The sequence below is a fragment of the Glycine soja genome, chromosome 2 (assembly GCF_004193775.1).
Source record: "Glycine soja cultivar W05 chromosome 2, ASM419377v2, whole genome shotgun sequence".
Classification (NCBI taxonomy): Eukaryota; Viridiplantae; Streptophyta; class Magnoliopsida; order Fabales; family Fabaceae; genus Glycine; species Glycine soja.
This window is the reverse complement of record NC_041003.1, coordinates 45,909,313-45,926,471: the sequence shown is the minus strand read 5'-3', so window position 1 is coordinate 45,926,471 and position 17,159 is coordinate 45,909,313. Positions and strand designations below refer to the sequence as shown.

General features: G+C 31.1%; 1 protein-coding gene across 3 annotated transcripts; it reads right to left on the bottom strand.

Moving 5' to 3' along the window:
- Nucleotides 1-4,752: 4,752 nt before the first annotated feature.
- LOC114398539 (ARF guanine-nucleotide exchange factor GNOM-like) lies at nucleotides 4,753-11,786 on the bottom strand. Of its 3 annotated transcripts, none has more exons than XM_028360726.1 (3): nucleotides 11,617-11,786; nucleotides 10,086-10,885; nucleotides 4,753-8,932 (listed from the first exon to the last, which is right to left on the bottom strand). In XM_028360726.1, the coding sequence occupies exons 2-3, from the start codon at nucleotides 10,824-10,826 to the stop codon at nucleotides 5,255-5,257; spliced, it is 4,419 nt and encodes a 1,472-aa protein (XP_028216527.1). In that variant the 5' UTR covers nucleotides 10,827-10,885; nucleotides 11,617-11,786; the 3' UTR covers nucleotides 4,753-5,254. The 3 variants fall into 3 exon arrangements, with proteins under 3 accessions (XP_028216527.1, XP_028216532.1, XP_028216538.1); XM_028360731.1 differs by lacking the exon at nucleotides 11,617-11,786 and adding an exon at nucleotides 11,272-11,451; XM_028360737.1 differs by lacking the exon at nucleotides 11,617-11,786 and adding an exon at nucleotides 11,295-11,451.
- Nucleotides 11,787-17,159: the final 5,373 nt, after the last annotated feature.

Below are 17,159 nucleotides of genomic sequence, written 5' to 3'. Positions count from 1 at the left end.
TAGACACTCCACAGAATCTTGTATGTTTTTACTCCTTATCACATTAAGCTAGCCCTCAAATTCATAGTCAAACTAATATATGATGGATTAAATGTTTTTACTCTTTTTTTTCTTCTTTTCATCAACTAAATAAGTGAAAATTTTAAACCTCAAATTTTTTATTCTTCCTTTTCTTTCTCTCTATTTCAAGCATTTATAGGCAAGTTCGTTTGGGAATATTTTAAAAGTTTAGAAATAAAAAAAATAGTGAAAATATGCAAAAACTAAAACAATTGGTAAAATTTGATGTTCTGATTGGTGAGTCGAGTAAAAAAAAGTTTAAAACTATTTTAAGCAATTTAATTTATGAATATTTTGAATAGAAAATAAAAATATAAAGGTTTTAAGTAAACCTGAAAGCAAAATAAAATTTGCTTAATCTTAAAAAAACTTAAAAATTAAAATTGCACATCGTTTAAACTAATTAGACCAAAAGTGTGATTGAGAAAAAGAAATAATAACCTTTTAAAAGATATTTTAAAAAAAAATCTCGTAATGAAGCATATATCTATTAAGTATTAAGAGCACTAAGAAGCTCTCAATTTCAGTAAGAAAATTAGGTCTTTCAGAATTTAAATGCTTAATCTTTATCGAGCGTTTTCTAACGTACACATTCTTTAAACCATGTAGAGCAAATTGGCAGTAAGTTATTGTTACATTTTTTGTCAGGGCATGTTTAAGAACCATTTCATTGAATAGGTCTTACTAAATCAGTTATAGTACTCCCTAAATATATTATTCCCTAATCCTTGGACTTAAGCAAGGACAAGTGCCTTAAATACAAGTTCCCAATAAAAAAAGGATATGGCTACCATTTGTGCTGACATAAAGAAATGGAACTATATGTGTGTTTATGCTAATCAATGTTTCTGCACAGTTGGAACTGAAAGCCAGTAAGATACGACAAGCATGATCCACAATTAATAAACATTGATCTTTAACAGCCAAATCTTGTACACTACCATAATTAAGGTCATGTAATTGATGAGTTATTTCAACTTCATTATACTCGCTATCAATTTAATTTTGCATAGATTAATTTTTATTAATTGAATACCTCAGAGTTAATATTTAAATTCTTCTATCAAGATTTTTTTTGAAACTTCTATCAAGATTAATTCACACTTCATTTACCTATATTATTTGGAAACGTAGAGGGATGAAAAATTGAGAATTTGAACTAAAATTTGGAAATTAATTTTTTTAATTAATTTAATTTATTATTAAAACAATTATATGTAATGTTAACTATTTGGAAACTACTTTATCAAAAGTAATTATTGCAAAGACAATAGTTTTTATTTATATAACAAGTTATGATTGATGATAGTATAGAAAAAAAAACTTTATAACAGTTTATTCTTTAATTTTTTACAGACTATCAATTTATTCCTAATTTCCTATTAATTTAAAGTTATAACTATTCAAATTAATATCAAAGATATATTGAATTAAATAAAATAATTTTTTATATTACTTTTTGATAATTTTCTGGTTAGCCAAATATGTTGCATTGGACATATGCTTTTTATTTTCTGGAAAATGATTGTTGGACTTATGTTGGTGCTTGAAATTTGAGTATCCAAATATAATCATCCTTACTACTAGAATCATATGTTGTTGAATTAGGCCAATAGTATTATTACTTACCCTATTATAACTGTAAAAGATTTAACAATGTGTGTGCCTGTGTGTAGATAAAATTCCTTGATCGTGGAGTTCGGACCATATCGAACATATATCATAATCCTAAAAAGTACAATGATTAATGTAGTAATCGACAAATCTAATACTTTTTTGTTGAAGAATATTCGAAACAATTCTAATAAAATAATCTTTGAATATTAGTTTTAAGAAACATAAAAAATAAGTATGATAATTTGTTTTGATTTTGATATGTAGGGAAGATGATGAGTAAGGTCTAGCTATGACACTAGAGCATTCCCATGAAATAGATTCTCTTTTATGTGACCTTATTTTTTTTACAAATACTAAAGTAAGAACAATATCTTACTACTAAAATAAGAGATAAATTCAATTGATATCAGGTATCAAATTTTATAAAATGAAATATACAAATACAATAACATTTTATAATGTTTTTATTAATATAATAGTTTGAATTACAGTATATTAAATATTCTAATAATTATGAATATTAAATTTTAAATAATTTAAATATTTATAAAATAGATAATATAACAGGTATTTACTTATATTTTGAATAATATATCATATGTTATAAAATAGTATAACTAAGTGTCAAATTCTATAAATTTGATATATTTTACGTAAGATCTAAATATAATAATTGAAAAATAAAATTTAGTTTTTATAAGAAAATATAAATATATTATTTTACGATATTTTTCATTTTATATCCATTGACCCTATCTCATAAAATAATTAATATACTTTTAGAGTTTAGTTTTGATAGATATTATTAATGTAAGGATTTTTATACTATTAACAAATTAAAAGTGACCCAAAGTAGGTTTTTCAAAATAATTATTACAAAAGTTAGCAATATTAAATTATAAGATATAATGGTTTTCATACAATCAACAAATTAAAAGTGGTCCTAAATATGTTTCTAAAAATAATTACTACGAAAATTAACAATTTTAAGTTATAAGATAATTTGTTATTAGATGATAATGCAATTTATCAACTAAATTCTATTTATTAAAATATACGTGCACGAATGAAACATGGTAAATACTGTACATAGTCAAGTCCGATTTTAGTCTAATTTCATGGGTAAAGTAATTTTTTAAATATTTATAATAACAAAATTTTCAATGTAAGTTATTATTTATTAATTAGATTTAATAAAATTTTAAATGTTTATATAAAATTAAAGACTAATAGGTATTATAGTACAACTCACTTTGAATTAAATATCCTTATCGTCTTCTAGATCGGTTTTGTCCCAACAAAAACAGAAAATGAAATTCAGTTGAATTAAATACCGAATAGGTGTCCAAGTACAGTGTTAGTGAACAAGGAAAATATAAAATCAACATCATTTCTAAAATGACTTAGAAAATATTGTGAAGATAGTTCTAGATACATAATTCCAACAGCACAGACAATACCAGAAAATCAATTAATTATACTTACATAGCATGATGCCGAACTCATGGACTTGTGATGTCTTTACTCTCAACTTCTGGAACCAGTAGTTGAAATATTAAATGACGTTATATTATACATGTGTAAATTGTAACTTAATCATACAACAAATAGAGAATGGTCTAACTGAGAAGATCGAGTAGAATTATGAAAGGTTTTCATTTCATGACCATAAATTAGGAAGAGTGTAATTGTATTTGCATTGTACTTAAATTTTATACATACATTTTTACATAAAAAAGACATCAAGAGAGAAGATAAAAGTGTGGGATAAAATGAGTGGTGTAACCCAGAAAAATAAAGAGAGAATGTGAATTTTTTTTAGTAAAAATTATATGCATCTTTTATTAGAAGTAATTTGTTTGACTTAGATAAGATAATTATAAATAATAATTTTTTTATAAGTATTTAATATAGTTACATATTTAAGATTTTAACTTAAATTTAATTTTAGTAGTGCATGTTTCATTCTGCTTCAAATCATAAATGATCTGCATCAAACCACAAGGCATCAGATGTAACTTTTGCATTACTTTACTTTATCTGACAAGATTTTTTAGTATTACCAAAATTATCAACGTGTAGAAATCTAACTCCTTTCACCTTTACATACTTTTCCATTAGGCTTAATACACCTACACATAATTTTGCTCAAGGTTGTCAATTGTGATAAATCTTGGAGTAATTGAAGAAAAACTTTGGACAAAAGCTTCATTGCCAAGATAAGTGTGCCTTCCATGTTGCAAAGATAACAAGGCATGATTTCGAACCTCCTCCATTCGGTCTAAACATCTCTCCAATATCCAGGAAAATGGCAAAATCACAACTATTTCAGAGGATTTGGTGTCGTACAACATTTTTATCTATCTACCTATCTTTCTATCTATCTATATTAGATTACCATAAAAAAATGTTAAACAGGATTCGAAGAACACTAGTAAAATTAGAATATTAGTTAAAGAATTAAAATTACAAATTACAAATTGTTAAAAACAATTATTAATACAATCCACCATAATTTCCAATACACTTCAACGTAATTTTTTTATAATTTTTTCTATTTGATTCAATAGCCAATACCCTAAGACCTTTAAAGTTAAATACGATTTCCTTTACTAAAAGATAAGATTAGTGCTGTGACACAGGGAAGGAACAATTTCCCCCATTTCCTCTCCTTTTTCCCCCATTATTAGTCTTTTAAACGGTGGCATATGTAATTTTTGTTTCCATCCCTTTACCTTTTCTTTCAGTACCTCTAATCCAACCAAATCTTAAGAAACTGGCTGATCCTGGGAATCGAATTCCACAGATGTTTTAGTGGATTGCTAGAAAGAAAAAAAAAACGTTGTCTCTCTGTTTTTACCTGTATCTGAGTTGTTTCTTTTGTAATTCATTTGATATATAATGATTATAAATTTACAAAACTTATAGTAATTAAGATATTTTGTTTTTAACAAAAATATTTACGTTTAGAGTTATCAAGAAAATGCTTCACCATAGATATAAAATGAAAAAAAAAATGACGAATTGAAGCTAAGTACTAGTCACAGGCATAAACTTGAAATTGTAGCAGTAAAATGATCAAAACTCTATCTGGACTCTTAAACAATAGCCTAAGTTGATAAATCAATGAAGGCATACTCTTGAAGTTTCAAATATTTATGACAATTTCAAAATTTGTGTTGCTTGCATCATACCGAGTAAATTACATCTCGCAGCTAAGTGAAGAGAATATCGAGTTCTGTACAGTTTAGTAAGAAAAACTCCAAATAATTTTTTCAGCTAACCAGCTCAGGCGAGAGCTCATGGAGAAAGGAAGTGGTCTCCATAACGACCACACTACAAGGGCTCTTTCTAATGTGTCTCAAGCCATAACATACCTTCAACCAAAAATCTTACACTAACATCAAGCGTCCCAATAAAGATGTGAATGAGATCTATGATGTGCTGCATAATCACTTCAAGAGAACCCAGACAACCACGGAACAAAAGAAAACCAATCAATGAAGGACTGAGATCATGGGTTCAAAGAGGGACACAAACAAAACCAATTCCGTTAGCCATGGGGCTGCAGCTATGATTAACCGATACCAGGATCATCTTTACCTGCTGTTACATTTGAAGACACAGAATTGCTTTCATCAGCCCCCAAACCTTCAACTTTTTCAGTCTGTTTGTGCTGCAAATGCTCCGAGTCTTGCTCGGGAAATACCTCAGATTGCAACAACGGAGCAAAATTATCTATATGCAGCCATGTCAGTTCCCATAAACTACTTCCATCTACACTACTGCTACGGACTAGTACACGGCCTGCTTTCATAACAAGCAAAGTGTTCTTAAGAAGCTCAGGCACAAGCTCCTGAAGCTTCTCACTTCTCCTTCCCCTAACTTTCACCTTCATATAAATTTCTAACCGACTTAGTACAGCCAACCATAATTTGTTGAAGCCTGGCAATGGTGATAGGTCTTGGATTAATTGGAGGAAAACTTTACATAAGAGCTTCATAGCAAGAACAAGCGTTCCTTCTATGTTGCGGAAGTCCTTTTGAGAGTGTGTCTGAGAAATTTCAAGCAGGTCATCAAGCACGGAGAAGATCACTTGATCAAAACATTGTAACCACAAGCTATGTGGGAGATTAATCCCAACTGATCCTGTCAAACAATTTTGCAAAGATAACAACGCATGGTTTCTAACTTCCTCTCTCTGGTCCAGACATAGTTTTTTTAGTCCATGTATGAGCCTCAACCACATGTCCCCAATATTGTGCAACATCTTTGCCACTTCCTCTTCTTCCGCTGCTTGCTTAGCATCATTAGTCCACTTCTCTAAACAACCGACAGACCCTGTCATAAGATCGAGGGCCATTACAGATCGTTCTACCTGTCCAACACGAGATTCAGCAAACTGCTTTGCAGCATCTACACAGAGAACATAATTAGCTGGAAGCAGGTGGGCTTGGTCTGACATAATGAACAACAATGCATCAAACCCAGCCTCAGCTGCTTCCAGGTGTCTAGCAGTGATGGAAAGCAGTGATGTAATCGTCCGCCATCCTAAATGAGATCTAATATGAGAAGCATTTGCCTTCATGAGGTGACTAACTTCCTGTGTGATCTGCTCATAGTATGCATCAGCAACACGTGCATCAAGCTTCAGGACAAGTTGCAAAGACCTCAGTAGTTCATCAGTAATGTTCTCTTTGTAGGGAAGTAAGCGATGGCAAATTCGTAGGAGGCCAAAAACAGCCTTCTCTACCAATGCACAAGGCATCACAGTTGACTGAACAATATTGGAGATATGCTCATAAACACCCTGCCAAAGAAGTTCAATTCTATCCCTATTATTCAGAGTGATTGCTACCAGTAACTCCAGGCAGAAAACCGAAGTATCTTCATCCTCAGATGTGCTGTTCCCTTTTTTAGGCCGCACTCCTGCACTAGTGAGTGCTTTTGCAAGCTCCAATAGAGATTTAGCTTGCAAAAATTTACTCTCGGTGAATATGCTGTCAATGTGACACTTCTGAATTGTTTGAAGGGTGCACTGCTGAGCAGCAAGTTGTTCTTCAGTAGGTTCTGATCTTGGCTCTTCAGCGCCAAGATATAACAGTTGACTAAACCTACTCATCAATCCTGAGGATCTCTTCGGAGTATTAGCAGATGGAAGACGAGATAAAGATAAAGAATTAGTATTCCGCTTCCCACCATCCTCAGTTTCTGTAGAAAGCTCTGACTCTTCAGCTGCATCACTGGCCATACGAGCAGGAAGAAGACCTAATTTGTGAAATTTTAAGATGCAATCAAGAATATTCCTCCACCCTGTGCGGATGTAATCACCATACCTATTTGCAATAGTGAAAACTGTCTCAGTTGCCATTCTTGCTTTTGTGTCATCTCCAAAGGCTAGGATTGACTCCTCAACAGATAATGGATCAAAAACAGTAACAAACTTACAAAGTGACACCACCAAATCATCCAGTATATTTTCAAGATGATAGTAAGCCGATATCTTTGCAACAGCCAAGAATCCATCCATACATGTCTGGTATACCTCTGCATTCTCAGCATTATCAAATACCACAGAAATGGCAGCAATTGTTGGACCAGACAATATAGAAAACATATCATAATCAAGGTATGCTTTGGAATCAGAGACAATGAATGGAGCAGATTTTTCTGACTTGTGCATGAGATAAATCCACCGACTTGGGGTCATTTCAGGGAAACCAGAACCTTGCTTAGGAGTTGTCCGGATCTCATTCTTACAAATTGAATGGTAAAGTTCTGACAGGAACTGTCGAGGTAGATCATTGCCACCATTTATTCGCCTATTATTTCGGATAAAATCCTCTTCTGTCATCTTCTTTTTGACCTGTGAATTGTGCTGATCTGTATTAAGCATTATAATTGAGTATGATAACAAAAGAGCAGCATCCTTATTGGCTAGGATATTTTGAGCCTGATCATAATATCTCTCAGAAAAAGCTTCGAGCACCCTCTGTATCTTCTGTGATTCTCCAGGCAGTCTGAAAGCCTCCAAAAATAGACGCAGGGCAGTGTCTAACATCATGTCTTTGAAATCAAATGTTCTAGCAAATTCATGAAGAACCTGAACACAGAATTCATCATGATTTCCTAGAAAATCACCAATGAGATTCTTATCCAACCCAGCAGTGTATCTGAAAAAGCAGGCAACACTTTGGGGATCAAGTTTGTCAGGCAAAAGATGTGCTCCTTGAAGAAACTCAAGACCTTTCTTAGTATCACGATTAAAATGATCGGCTCCAATCATCAATCTTTTCTTGAAGTACTTTCTCCGGCATACAAAAGGAACCCAATTATTTGGATCACTGAAATTTTCACATTTTTCCTGCCAGAATGGAGTATATTCTTCAAGATTCATAGGAAATTGTTCTGAACCCAAAGATCCATTGCCTATCCTTGCAGCCATTCCTTGCATGACAGCAATAAGACCATCCAAAGCAAGAATATGCATGGAAGACAACAGACTGTTCACAGGAAAAGCACTTTTGGACAACAAATTAGCAATGTCTTCAAAGACATTACTGCAAGTTATGTCACAGTCGAAGTTAGCATACATCTCCACCATGAATGTTTTTTGTCTGCAGAAGTCTACAAGGGCCTCCATTGCAACTTCTTGTTGCTGATATGAAGCCCCATGTTTGCTTTGTGCAAGCCTCAAAATTACACAAGAAAAAAATGCTTCTAGCTGTAATTTGAGTTCTGTACGAAGATGGTGATACAAATTTAGAACAATGCTACAGACCATTGAAAGTACAAGAGGACTCATTGACAAACCAAATTGCATAAGATTACGGAATAATTCATCCTGAATTAAGCTCAGCAATCTAGGGTGTCGGTGAAAGGAAGGCCCTCCCAATTCTATGGCTGAATTAATCAAAGTTAAGGCAAAAAGAGGCACATCTTCATCAAACGCTATTGTGTTTGATTGAGGACTCATTCCCATATGTTCAACAACATTGAGCAAAGAACACAAAAAGTGAAATATTTCCACCATGCAGGGAATCCCATATGGTTCATTCATAAGCTGCAATTCATTCAGATCAGTCTCTTTGCCAATGCTAGCAATAGCAGTGTCTTCATCCACTAAAGTTGCTGCCACATCACTCACAGTACTAGAAGCAATGCCTGTGGATAAGGGTCGACCATCATTTGCAGAATTCAAGTTCCCATTCTCCAATACGTTTGCAGAATTATGCTCATCATTTATCCCACCAACCTGTTGGAAAAAAAAAAACTATCAGCAACTAAATTTGCAAGTTTGTGTGTCCTCACTCAAATTTCGCATCAGCAATATGTTTATTTCAGTATGGCAATTCAAATATTTTTTGCAGCATTAAATTTGATAATGACACCTGATAACAATCTCTCAAACCCTAGCTAGTAACAATGCATAAACAGCCTCTAACAATCTTTCTCTTCTTTCTTTCTAATAGTCCTTGTATGTGTGTGTGTGTGTGCGTGTGAGTATCACTTTCATGTGATTTTTCTAGATAATATACTTAGGGATTTTATTGATGATTTATTTTAGGTAGTTACAGGGTAATTCAGATAAATCCAAAGTCCTGCTAAGGTACTACATGCAGGAGGGATCAAATTACTCTAATCATTTTCTTTTAATCTAATGGTTCTAAAGTGCAACCCCACCTTTAACCATTAGATTAAAAGAAAACAAAGGTGGTATGTTATCTAGCAATGGACATAAGACAAGGTGGATTAAAGAAGCTCTAGAGGATTGCTTATTAGCTTTATTAAACGGACTTAAAAGCCAAGTTTAATCAACTGATCAAACACCATATGATATCTAAGAGTATGTTTAGGAGTAAGGTTTCAGAGGGAAACAGAAGGGAGGGCAAACTTTTTATTTCTGAATTAAGAGATATATAATGTTTCTAAAAAAATGATTAACAAATTAAGTTTGTGTTAACCTATCAAATTATTTCCTTTTAAAAAATATATAAAAAATGAGAGAAAATTAATTAACAATGAAAGTTTTGCCCTCCCTTTCCCTCCAAAACCTCAGACTCAAACATATCCTAAAACTCCAGGATTGTTGGCATACAATTTGTTGGAAATGATAAATCATGGAAATTGGAAGATTGAAACAAGTAATAAACAGTAAAGTAAGTAGATGGTAAATAAGCTAAGGAAATCTTCCTTTTTCACAAGTTCAGATTTTATCAGCGGAGAAAAGGTGAACACCAAATAATAGCCAAACAAAAATTCATGCATAAATTTGAATTGTACCCCTACACCCAAGGTCCCAATTTTTCGTTACAATCATTTACCTCCCAAGCAACTGACAAAATAATCACAGGAAAAAAGAAAATGGAATTGCAACCAAAAAGACTAAAGTAACATAAATGCTATACCTCTTCTTTTAAAGCAGTGCTCCCATTTACCAATGCAAGTTCTGTGTTGTCAATATCTTGAAGGTGAGAAAAAATACACCGAACAAGTTCATGCATTGTGTAACGTGCTATCCGCTGCAACAACTCACTTTTGGTTCCTGCTTGATGAACTATACGGAAACAAGTATTCACTATGGTGCAAATATGTTGGTTACTCAGCATCATAGATGCTTTACTTTTGACACATGCTAGAAGAACTTGTAATATCTTCATTAATACCACTTCTTCTGATCCAGGATCAGTCACCTCAAACCTGCAACTCGTGACAGCATCAACTACCAAGTGCATGGCATCCCCAACATTAACAGTGTTTTGATCAATTACATCCAATGTTAAGATCTTGTAAACAGATGATAGAGCGACACCAGTAATTGGTGCACCAGTTTCATCCGATTGAATGACATCCAGAAAAGGCTGGAAATACAAGGCAGGGCTTATGACATGCCACTGATTCTGCCATGAAAATATTTGCCTCCTTAATGCCTTCAGAGACTGAACAAGGGAATGCTCCAATTGATCATCATCCGACATATAATGAACTCCCCATCTAACATTTCTTCTCATGACAGCCAAAACAGCGCCAATTTCTGCATTGATCATGCATGCCACAGTAGTTTTGTTAGGATATTCAGCCTTGCACTGCCCAGATCCCTCTTCTATTGCATTAATACCAGTTTGTGTTTGCAACTTTACATGTCCCATTTTGTCAAGCAGATCTGCCGGACATTTACCAATAGAACTTGCCAAGAAGAAGCACAGCCCTACAAAAAAGCAATATTGAAAATTGAAACAGACAACCAATGCAAAGTGATTTGGGTATCCACGTGCCAAAATTGAAACACTAGTAAACCAAACATTCTAACTTCAAAAGAGTTATATTACATACACATAAAACACAGTCTACTAGAACCTCAAATATCCATCAAGCCAGCATATTTACGGTTAATAATACATAAGCAGACCACATAAACAACAGACATACATAGAAGAACATGTATAAAGGAAGATATGAGTGTTCAAATTTTTTATAAGAGATCCAATAAATCCAAGATAAACTACATATAAAGGTGCCAATACCAAGCAACACTGCATCCACTTTCTCAGTGGCTAAAGTATGGTGCCACCCACCCAATATTTAACAACCCACCTTGAACAAGCTACTCTTCTTACCATCAACTATCACTCACCGATTCCTCCGCCAAAATTCAATCTCGGACAAAGAAAAAAAAATCTTGAATTCAGTTCAAATCTTAGATCTACGATCAAATATGACCCTTTTGATTGAATCAATTCCGTTGCACACTAACAAATGACAATGATCTAATCCACTGAGAGATGACCCCATTTGGTACTGAGCTCATAATTCAATATAATGGGGTCCCGACAATGACATGAAGAAAACGAATATTGACATCGAAATTAAAAAAAAAAAAAAGTGGTAATGAAAATTGAAGCATATAGAGATGGCTAAGAAGAAGAAGGAAGAGCTTACGGAGAGCGAGATCGGGAGTGTTAGGGCATAAATCGAGCTGATGTGTTACATTGAAATCATGCCTTCAAATTGAAACCTTCCTCTCTGTCTCTCTCTATATCTCTCCTTTACAACAAATTATGACAAGAATAACTAATTTCATTCATTTTTTGCACATAGCCTCTGCATTATCACTGCAACAACAACTGATCAGTTTTTTTTTTCTTACATATTTTTTAAAAAATAAAATAAAATGAGGTATTTTTTTGCCTAATTTTTTTGTGTGTGCAGAGTGGTGCAGAATTTTACACCTTAATTATAACTGCCAGTAGATTTTTTAGGTATTAAATATTAAATTCTAGTGTTTAAAATGAGTAGATTTTTTTCTTCAAACAAAAAGAAACATAATTTGACATTGTTAATAGATAAAATTGTTTCTATCGTCATGAGTTTGATCTATTATTTATGAATATGGGATATCCTTTTTAAAAAAAATGAATAGTGCAATGTTATTAAAATTTTAAATACTTCCAGTTTCTTAATCTTTTGTTTTTACTTCAGTAAATTCTTATCACATGGTTGTAGTAAAAAGAATTTAAATTCTTTATAATTTTGGGGTCTTTCCGATTGAATTAATTTAGAGGTTAAAAAATTAATTATACAGTGTCTTTCATGGTCAAGATTACTATATAGTATTGTCAGGATTACTCTAGATAATTAATTTAGAGGTAAAAAATCAATTAATTTAAAGTCATCACACTATGAATTAATATGACTTTTAAAATGATATTTATAGCAGAGGTGAAAATCTAGCTTGAGTTAAAAATAAATAATTTTAATGTGGTAAAATATCATATTACTCTTATATAATTTAATGTGACAAATAAATTTATGAAAAATTATATTAAAAAATGAAAAAAAAACTTTGATTATCAAAAAACATATATAAATGTTTCAAAAAATATTTTATGATTAGTCAAATATATTTTAATCATTTTAATCATTCTCAAAAATTATGATTTCCGTTTGTTCTGTTCAAACATCTGGGTAGAATATGCAACATTTTAACAGTATTGAGAAAAAAAATTAAGACTTTTTGATGCAGTATAATTAAGCTTTTTTAAAATATTTGTTTCCTTGTTGTATCAGAGATCGATATTGTTACATAAAAAAATTTAAATCCAAATCTACTAATGGCAACGATAATCAACTCACTACACAACTTTTAGCTTAAAAAAAACTAACTTTACAACAAATTTCATAAAATTATATAAATTTATGGTCAAAATGCAGAAATAAAAAACTTCATGGGCAAAATTAGGTTAAGCTTGTAAATTTAAATGGTTGTCATTGAGTTAAAGAGTTGACCTCTTGTTCCTACTGTATAATTCACTAAAAAAATTAATTTAAAAATTTAAATAATGATAAGAGAAGAATAAAAGGCATTATAGTTTAAAAGAGAATAGACTAAAAAATCAAGTTACTTAATTATAATGTAATTTAATAAATAAATATTGATTTCCTCAGAATATTTTCTTTTCTTTTTAAATATTTCAATTGAGAATATTTTTATATAATTTAATAAATTTATATTTTCACAGTTTCATTTTGCTGGACAAATATTTTTCTCTAGACTTAAATATTTGTATTAGGAATAGAAAGTTTTTCTTGTCTTAAGATTTTCAATAATTAGAGATGACACAATTTGTACTATATTTACATTGGGTTAAATGTAAATTTTAAAATAAAATATTTTTCCTTCAAAAGAAAATATTTTTATTACTAAGCTAACACATTTATGCAAAAAAAAAATGTATAATTTTTAGCGGAAGAAAATTATTTTACAGTTAATTGAACATGGGTTGAAATGTTTATTAAGTTGTAAGGTGGTAGATTCAATGTTGGTGAGTTGGGCCTGTCCACTATGTTTCTTATTAGTAAATAGTAGTTGCTATATCTACTCCCCATCTTTACTTATCTACCCCTTTTTAACTTGTTTTCCCAAAAAATACACTCCCTTGTTTACTTAAACAGGGAGTGAATAAACAAAGAAGGAAAGTGGATACAGCAAGTCTCAATGATTTTTATTTCCTTAAACAAACTTGCTTGGGTTCTTCTCATGGTTTTATCCATTATTTCACAATTTTGACTATACTAGTTAGTTATTTCAATCAGTTTGATTATAAAACGGTTAAGAGTCAATTTGGTTTTACGTTAAGATACTTCAAACAACCATTTAACACAATGACAAGCAATTCGTGGTTGTTTTTCAGTAGCCAAAATCAGGCTAAGCATGTAAAATCAAATTTATGTGAAGTTAATTTTGCAATCTCTACTCTGAACACATCTGAGCCACTTCAAGTAATTTATATGATTTTTTAATCTATAAAATGGAAGCGTCAAACTTTGGACTAATTAATTTGCTTGTAGATTAAGTGTGTGTTTAAATTGCAATTATGCTCAACTTTGAACTTAATATAACTTTTATGTTTGTGCATTGAAAAGTGTAAAACCTCTTCAATACCATTTTAATGGATTTCCCAACACACATTATGTGTCTTGAATCCATTATAAAGGGGTCTGTTGTTCATATCTTTTTTCTCCTCTTCAAAATTCAATTTTGATTTCAGTGTTCCCGTTGTGCATAACTGCATAATACATAACAAACGTGTTTCTGTTGTGTATGGAGGACGCACCTCCTAATAAGATATAAATGCATTTCCATTATGTAAATTGCACAACAAAAATACAATTTTATTAGGGATATTTTCAGAAAAAATAACAAAACAATAAGGATTAAAAAAGCTAAAAGTAGGGTTGGAATTTGGAATAGTATGGCCTTATTATAAATGGGCCCCCATTGTCTATTTTGACCACGATCTTGGTCCATCATCCAATAGGATCAATTCATGCTCAAAACGCCGGTTCATAGATGGATTTTCGATTGGAATGATTGTAGTTATCGTTCCTTTTCTCTTATTATTACAAAACTAGTACAGTACTGCGGACGTTCAATTAAACTATAAAATTAAATAAATGTATAATATAATTATATATATTTAGTAAAAATTATGTAAAACTTAGTAAATAAGATTAGAGTATGTAATATATTTTATAAAATAATCCTGTATATTTAGCTCATAGATTCACAAAACCAAAGCAGCATTACTTCTACTAAAATACACTAGAAAAAGTTTTAAACAAAATTTAGAGAGATAAGTAGAGTATAATGCACTTAAAATACAAACACAACTCAATATCACTGAATTTTTACCTTACTATATGACAAAGTTATTATAACATGCAAAATTATTTTAATATAAATTTTGTTATTTGATTGATGTCAAACTATTTAAATTCTATAAATATTATTTAAATATTTTTGTTTCATCATATACAAAATAATAGATTGATAAAAATCTTACATTTATCTTCCATCACATTAAGAAATATGAAAATTCTCTTGATTGGATGTTCATCTTTGGTATAAGTTCTTTCTAATAACATTTTCATAAGCAATCCAAAAATATCTAATTTCATAATACAACAAATAAAGTTAGTAATGATTTTCTGACAATAAAACATAACTACGTAAGGTAAAATGACCAACCTATAAGAAGACTTGCAATTGCTATCATGTTCACAACATCCTTAACCGGTGCTAGTGGAAGGCCAATTGTTATGATTTTCTCTATATCAATATATTTAATTACAGAGTATCTTGTCATAATCAACTTATATATATATGTGGTCTATCATTAGTGCAAACACGCATGTTCTAAAACATATACACACCCAACCTACTTCTATATCCAAATCAAGTAGGTGGAATACATCTTCGCACCCTGTTTATTCTTAATAATAATAGTAAATTTATTAGTCATGAAGAAAAATATATACAATAATATGTTCCTACTAATATCTAATCAATTTGATTTTATTAAACTAAAAAAAGAAAAAATGTGAGACCTCACAATATGATAAACGGGAAAATAAATCAATTTGTTATAGTGATAGATAAAAAATCCAAAATTGTATTGATATTATACATAACCTCATAGTCAAACAAAATCAAATGCAAAATGGAGACTTGGTTAGGTTGGTCATTGTCAACAATAGTCCACATTCTAATGGTTTGTGCTGTCACTGCCCATGAATGGAAGCCTGGGTGTATATCTTTGAGCTGGATTTGTCGTGACGGAGACAAAGCCATCATATCTAGTGTTCAAATAATACGTAACAATAAGGTAGAGAAATGAGACCGGTCAAGAAATTAAACACTAAAAAATCACTAACAAAGAAAGACACAAAGTAAAGTAATATTCAAATATAATGCTAACACGGATCATACCTGCTTCTTGATGAAATGAGCGGGTTCAATCTAAAGAAGAAGAACTGGAAGAAAGAATCAAGAGAAACCTCTTGTTGCAACTTTGTGAAAAGTAGCAGAAGAGAGAAAGGACACAACAACTACAACTCTTTATTTTTCTTGATGCACGTGAGAGAACAAATGTAGCTAATCAAAGATGGGCACAAATAGTCTGAAAAATAACCTCCCATAAAGATGTCTTATCAAATCACTTAATATCATTAAGAATAAATAAAATATTCATAAAAAGACAAATGTCTCTGGACTTGTTTTAATTTAACATATTCAGGTTAGCCATATGAATGTAAAGATATACTGGTCTATCATCCACTATAAATAGCCCCCATTGTCTTATATGACCACGATCCTGATCCATCATTCATTAGGATCAATTCATGTTCAAAACGCCCGTTGATAGATGGACTTTCTACTGGCATGGTTACAGTCATCATTCCTTTTCTCTTACTAGTACGAAATTATGTGCCCCCTGACCATTATTTCAATGTACTGTTGTTACATCATTATGCATAATTATTTTCCTGTCTTAATTTTTTGTCATTTTATTATTAATAATAAAGATTGTATTCGTACAAATATAAAACATAAGCCTTTTTACTTTTTTCTACTTAAGCTACATGTCTTGAATTAATTATGTTATTCACAAACATGCAATTAATCAATGAGGTAAAGCAGATTTTTCCGGTTTTTGTTAAAATCATTTAGTTGATTTTCTTTTTTTCCCACCAGCAAATTATGGGTAGATGAAATCAAGACCCATTCAGAGTATTAGACTAGTTTTTTTTTTTTATCAAGTATAAGACAAGATGATGATAATAAGAACGAGAAATGTTAGCATTGTATATATTAATATTTTATTCAAATAAATTTTATATGAACCATGTTATTATAATATGGACTTGGTTATTTGATGGGACTTATATAAAATCTGTGTAACGGTAAAATATAAAATTGAAAAAGAGTAAATTAAACTCTTCTATATCCTTCAAGACATAATGAACACCAGAAGAAGTGAGAATTCATGCATCAAAGAATCCCTGAATAAATTCATCTTTGAGGAAGTCTCATAGATCACACCAACCACATTCCACTGTTGCATGCTTATTACAGGCAGCCACCCATACCTTTTTTATAAAAATATATTTAAGAAATTTTAATCACTAATATCAGATGGCTT

Coding starts and splice junctions, on each gene's coding strand:
- LOC114398539 (XM_028360726.1), bottom strand. CDS start 10,826: ATGGGACATGTAAAGTTGCAAACACAAACTGGTATTAATGCAATAGAA. Junction 8,933..10,085: donor GCACTGCTTTAAAAGAAGAG/GTATAGCATTTA, acceptor TTTTTCCAACAG/GTTGGTGGGATAAATGATGA.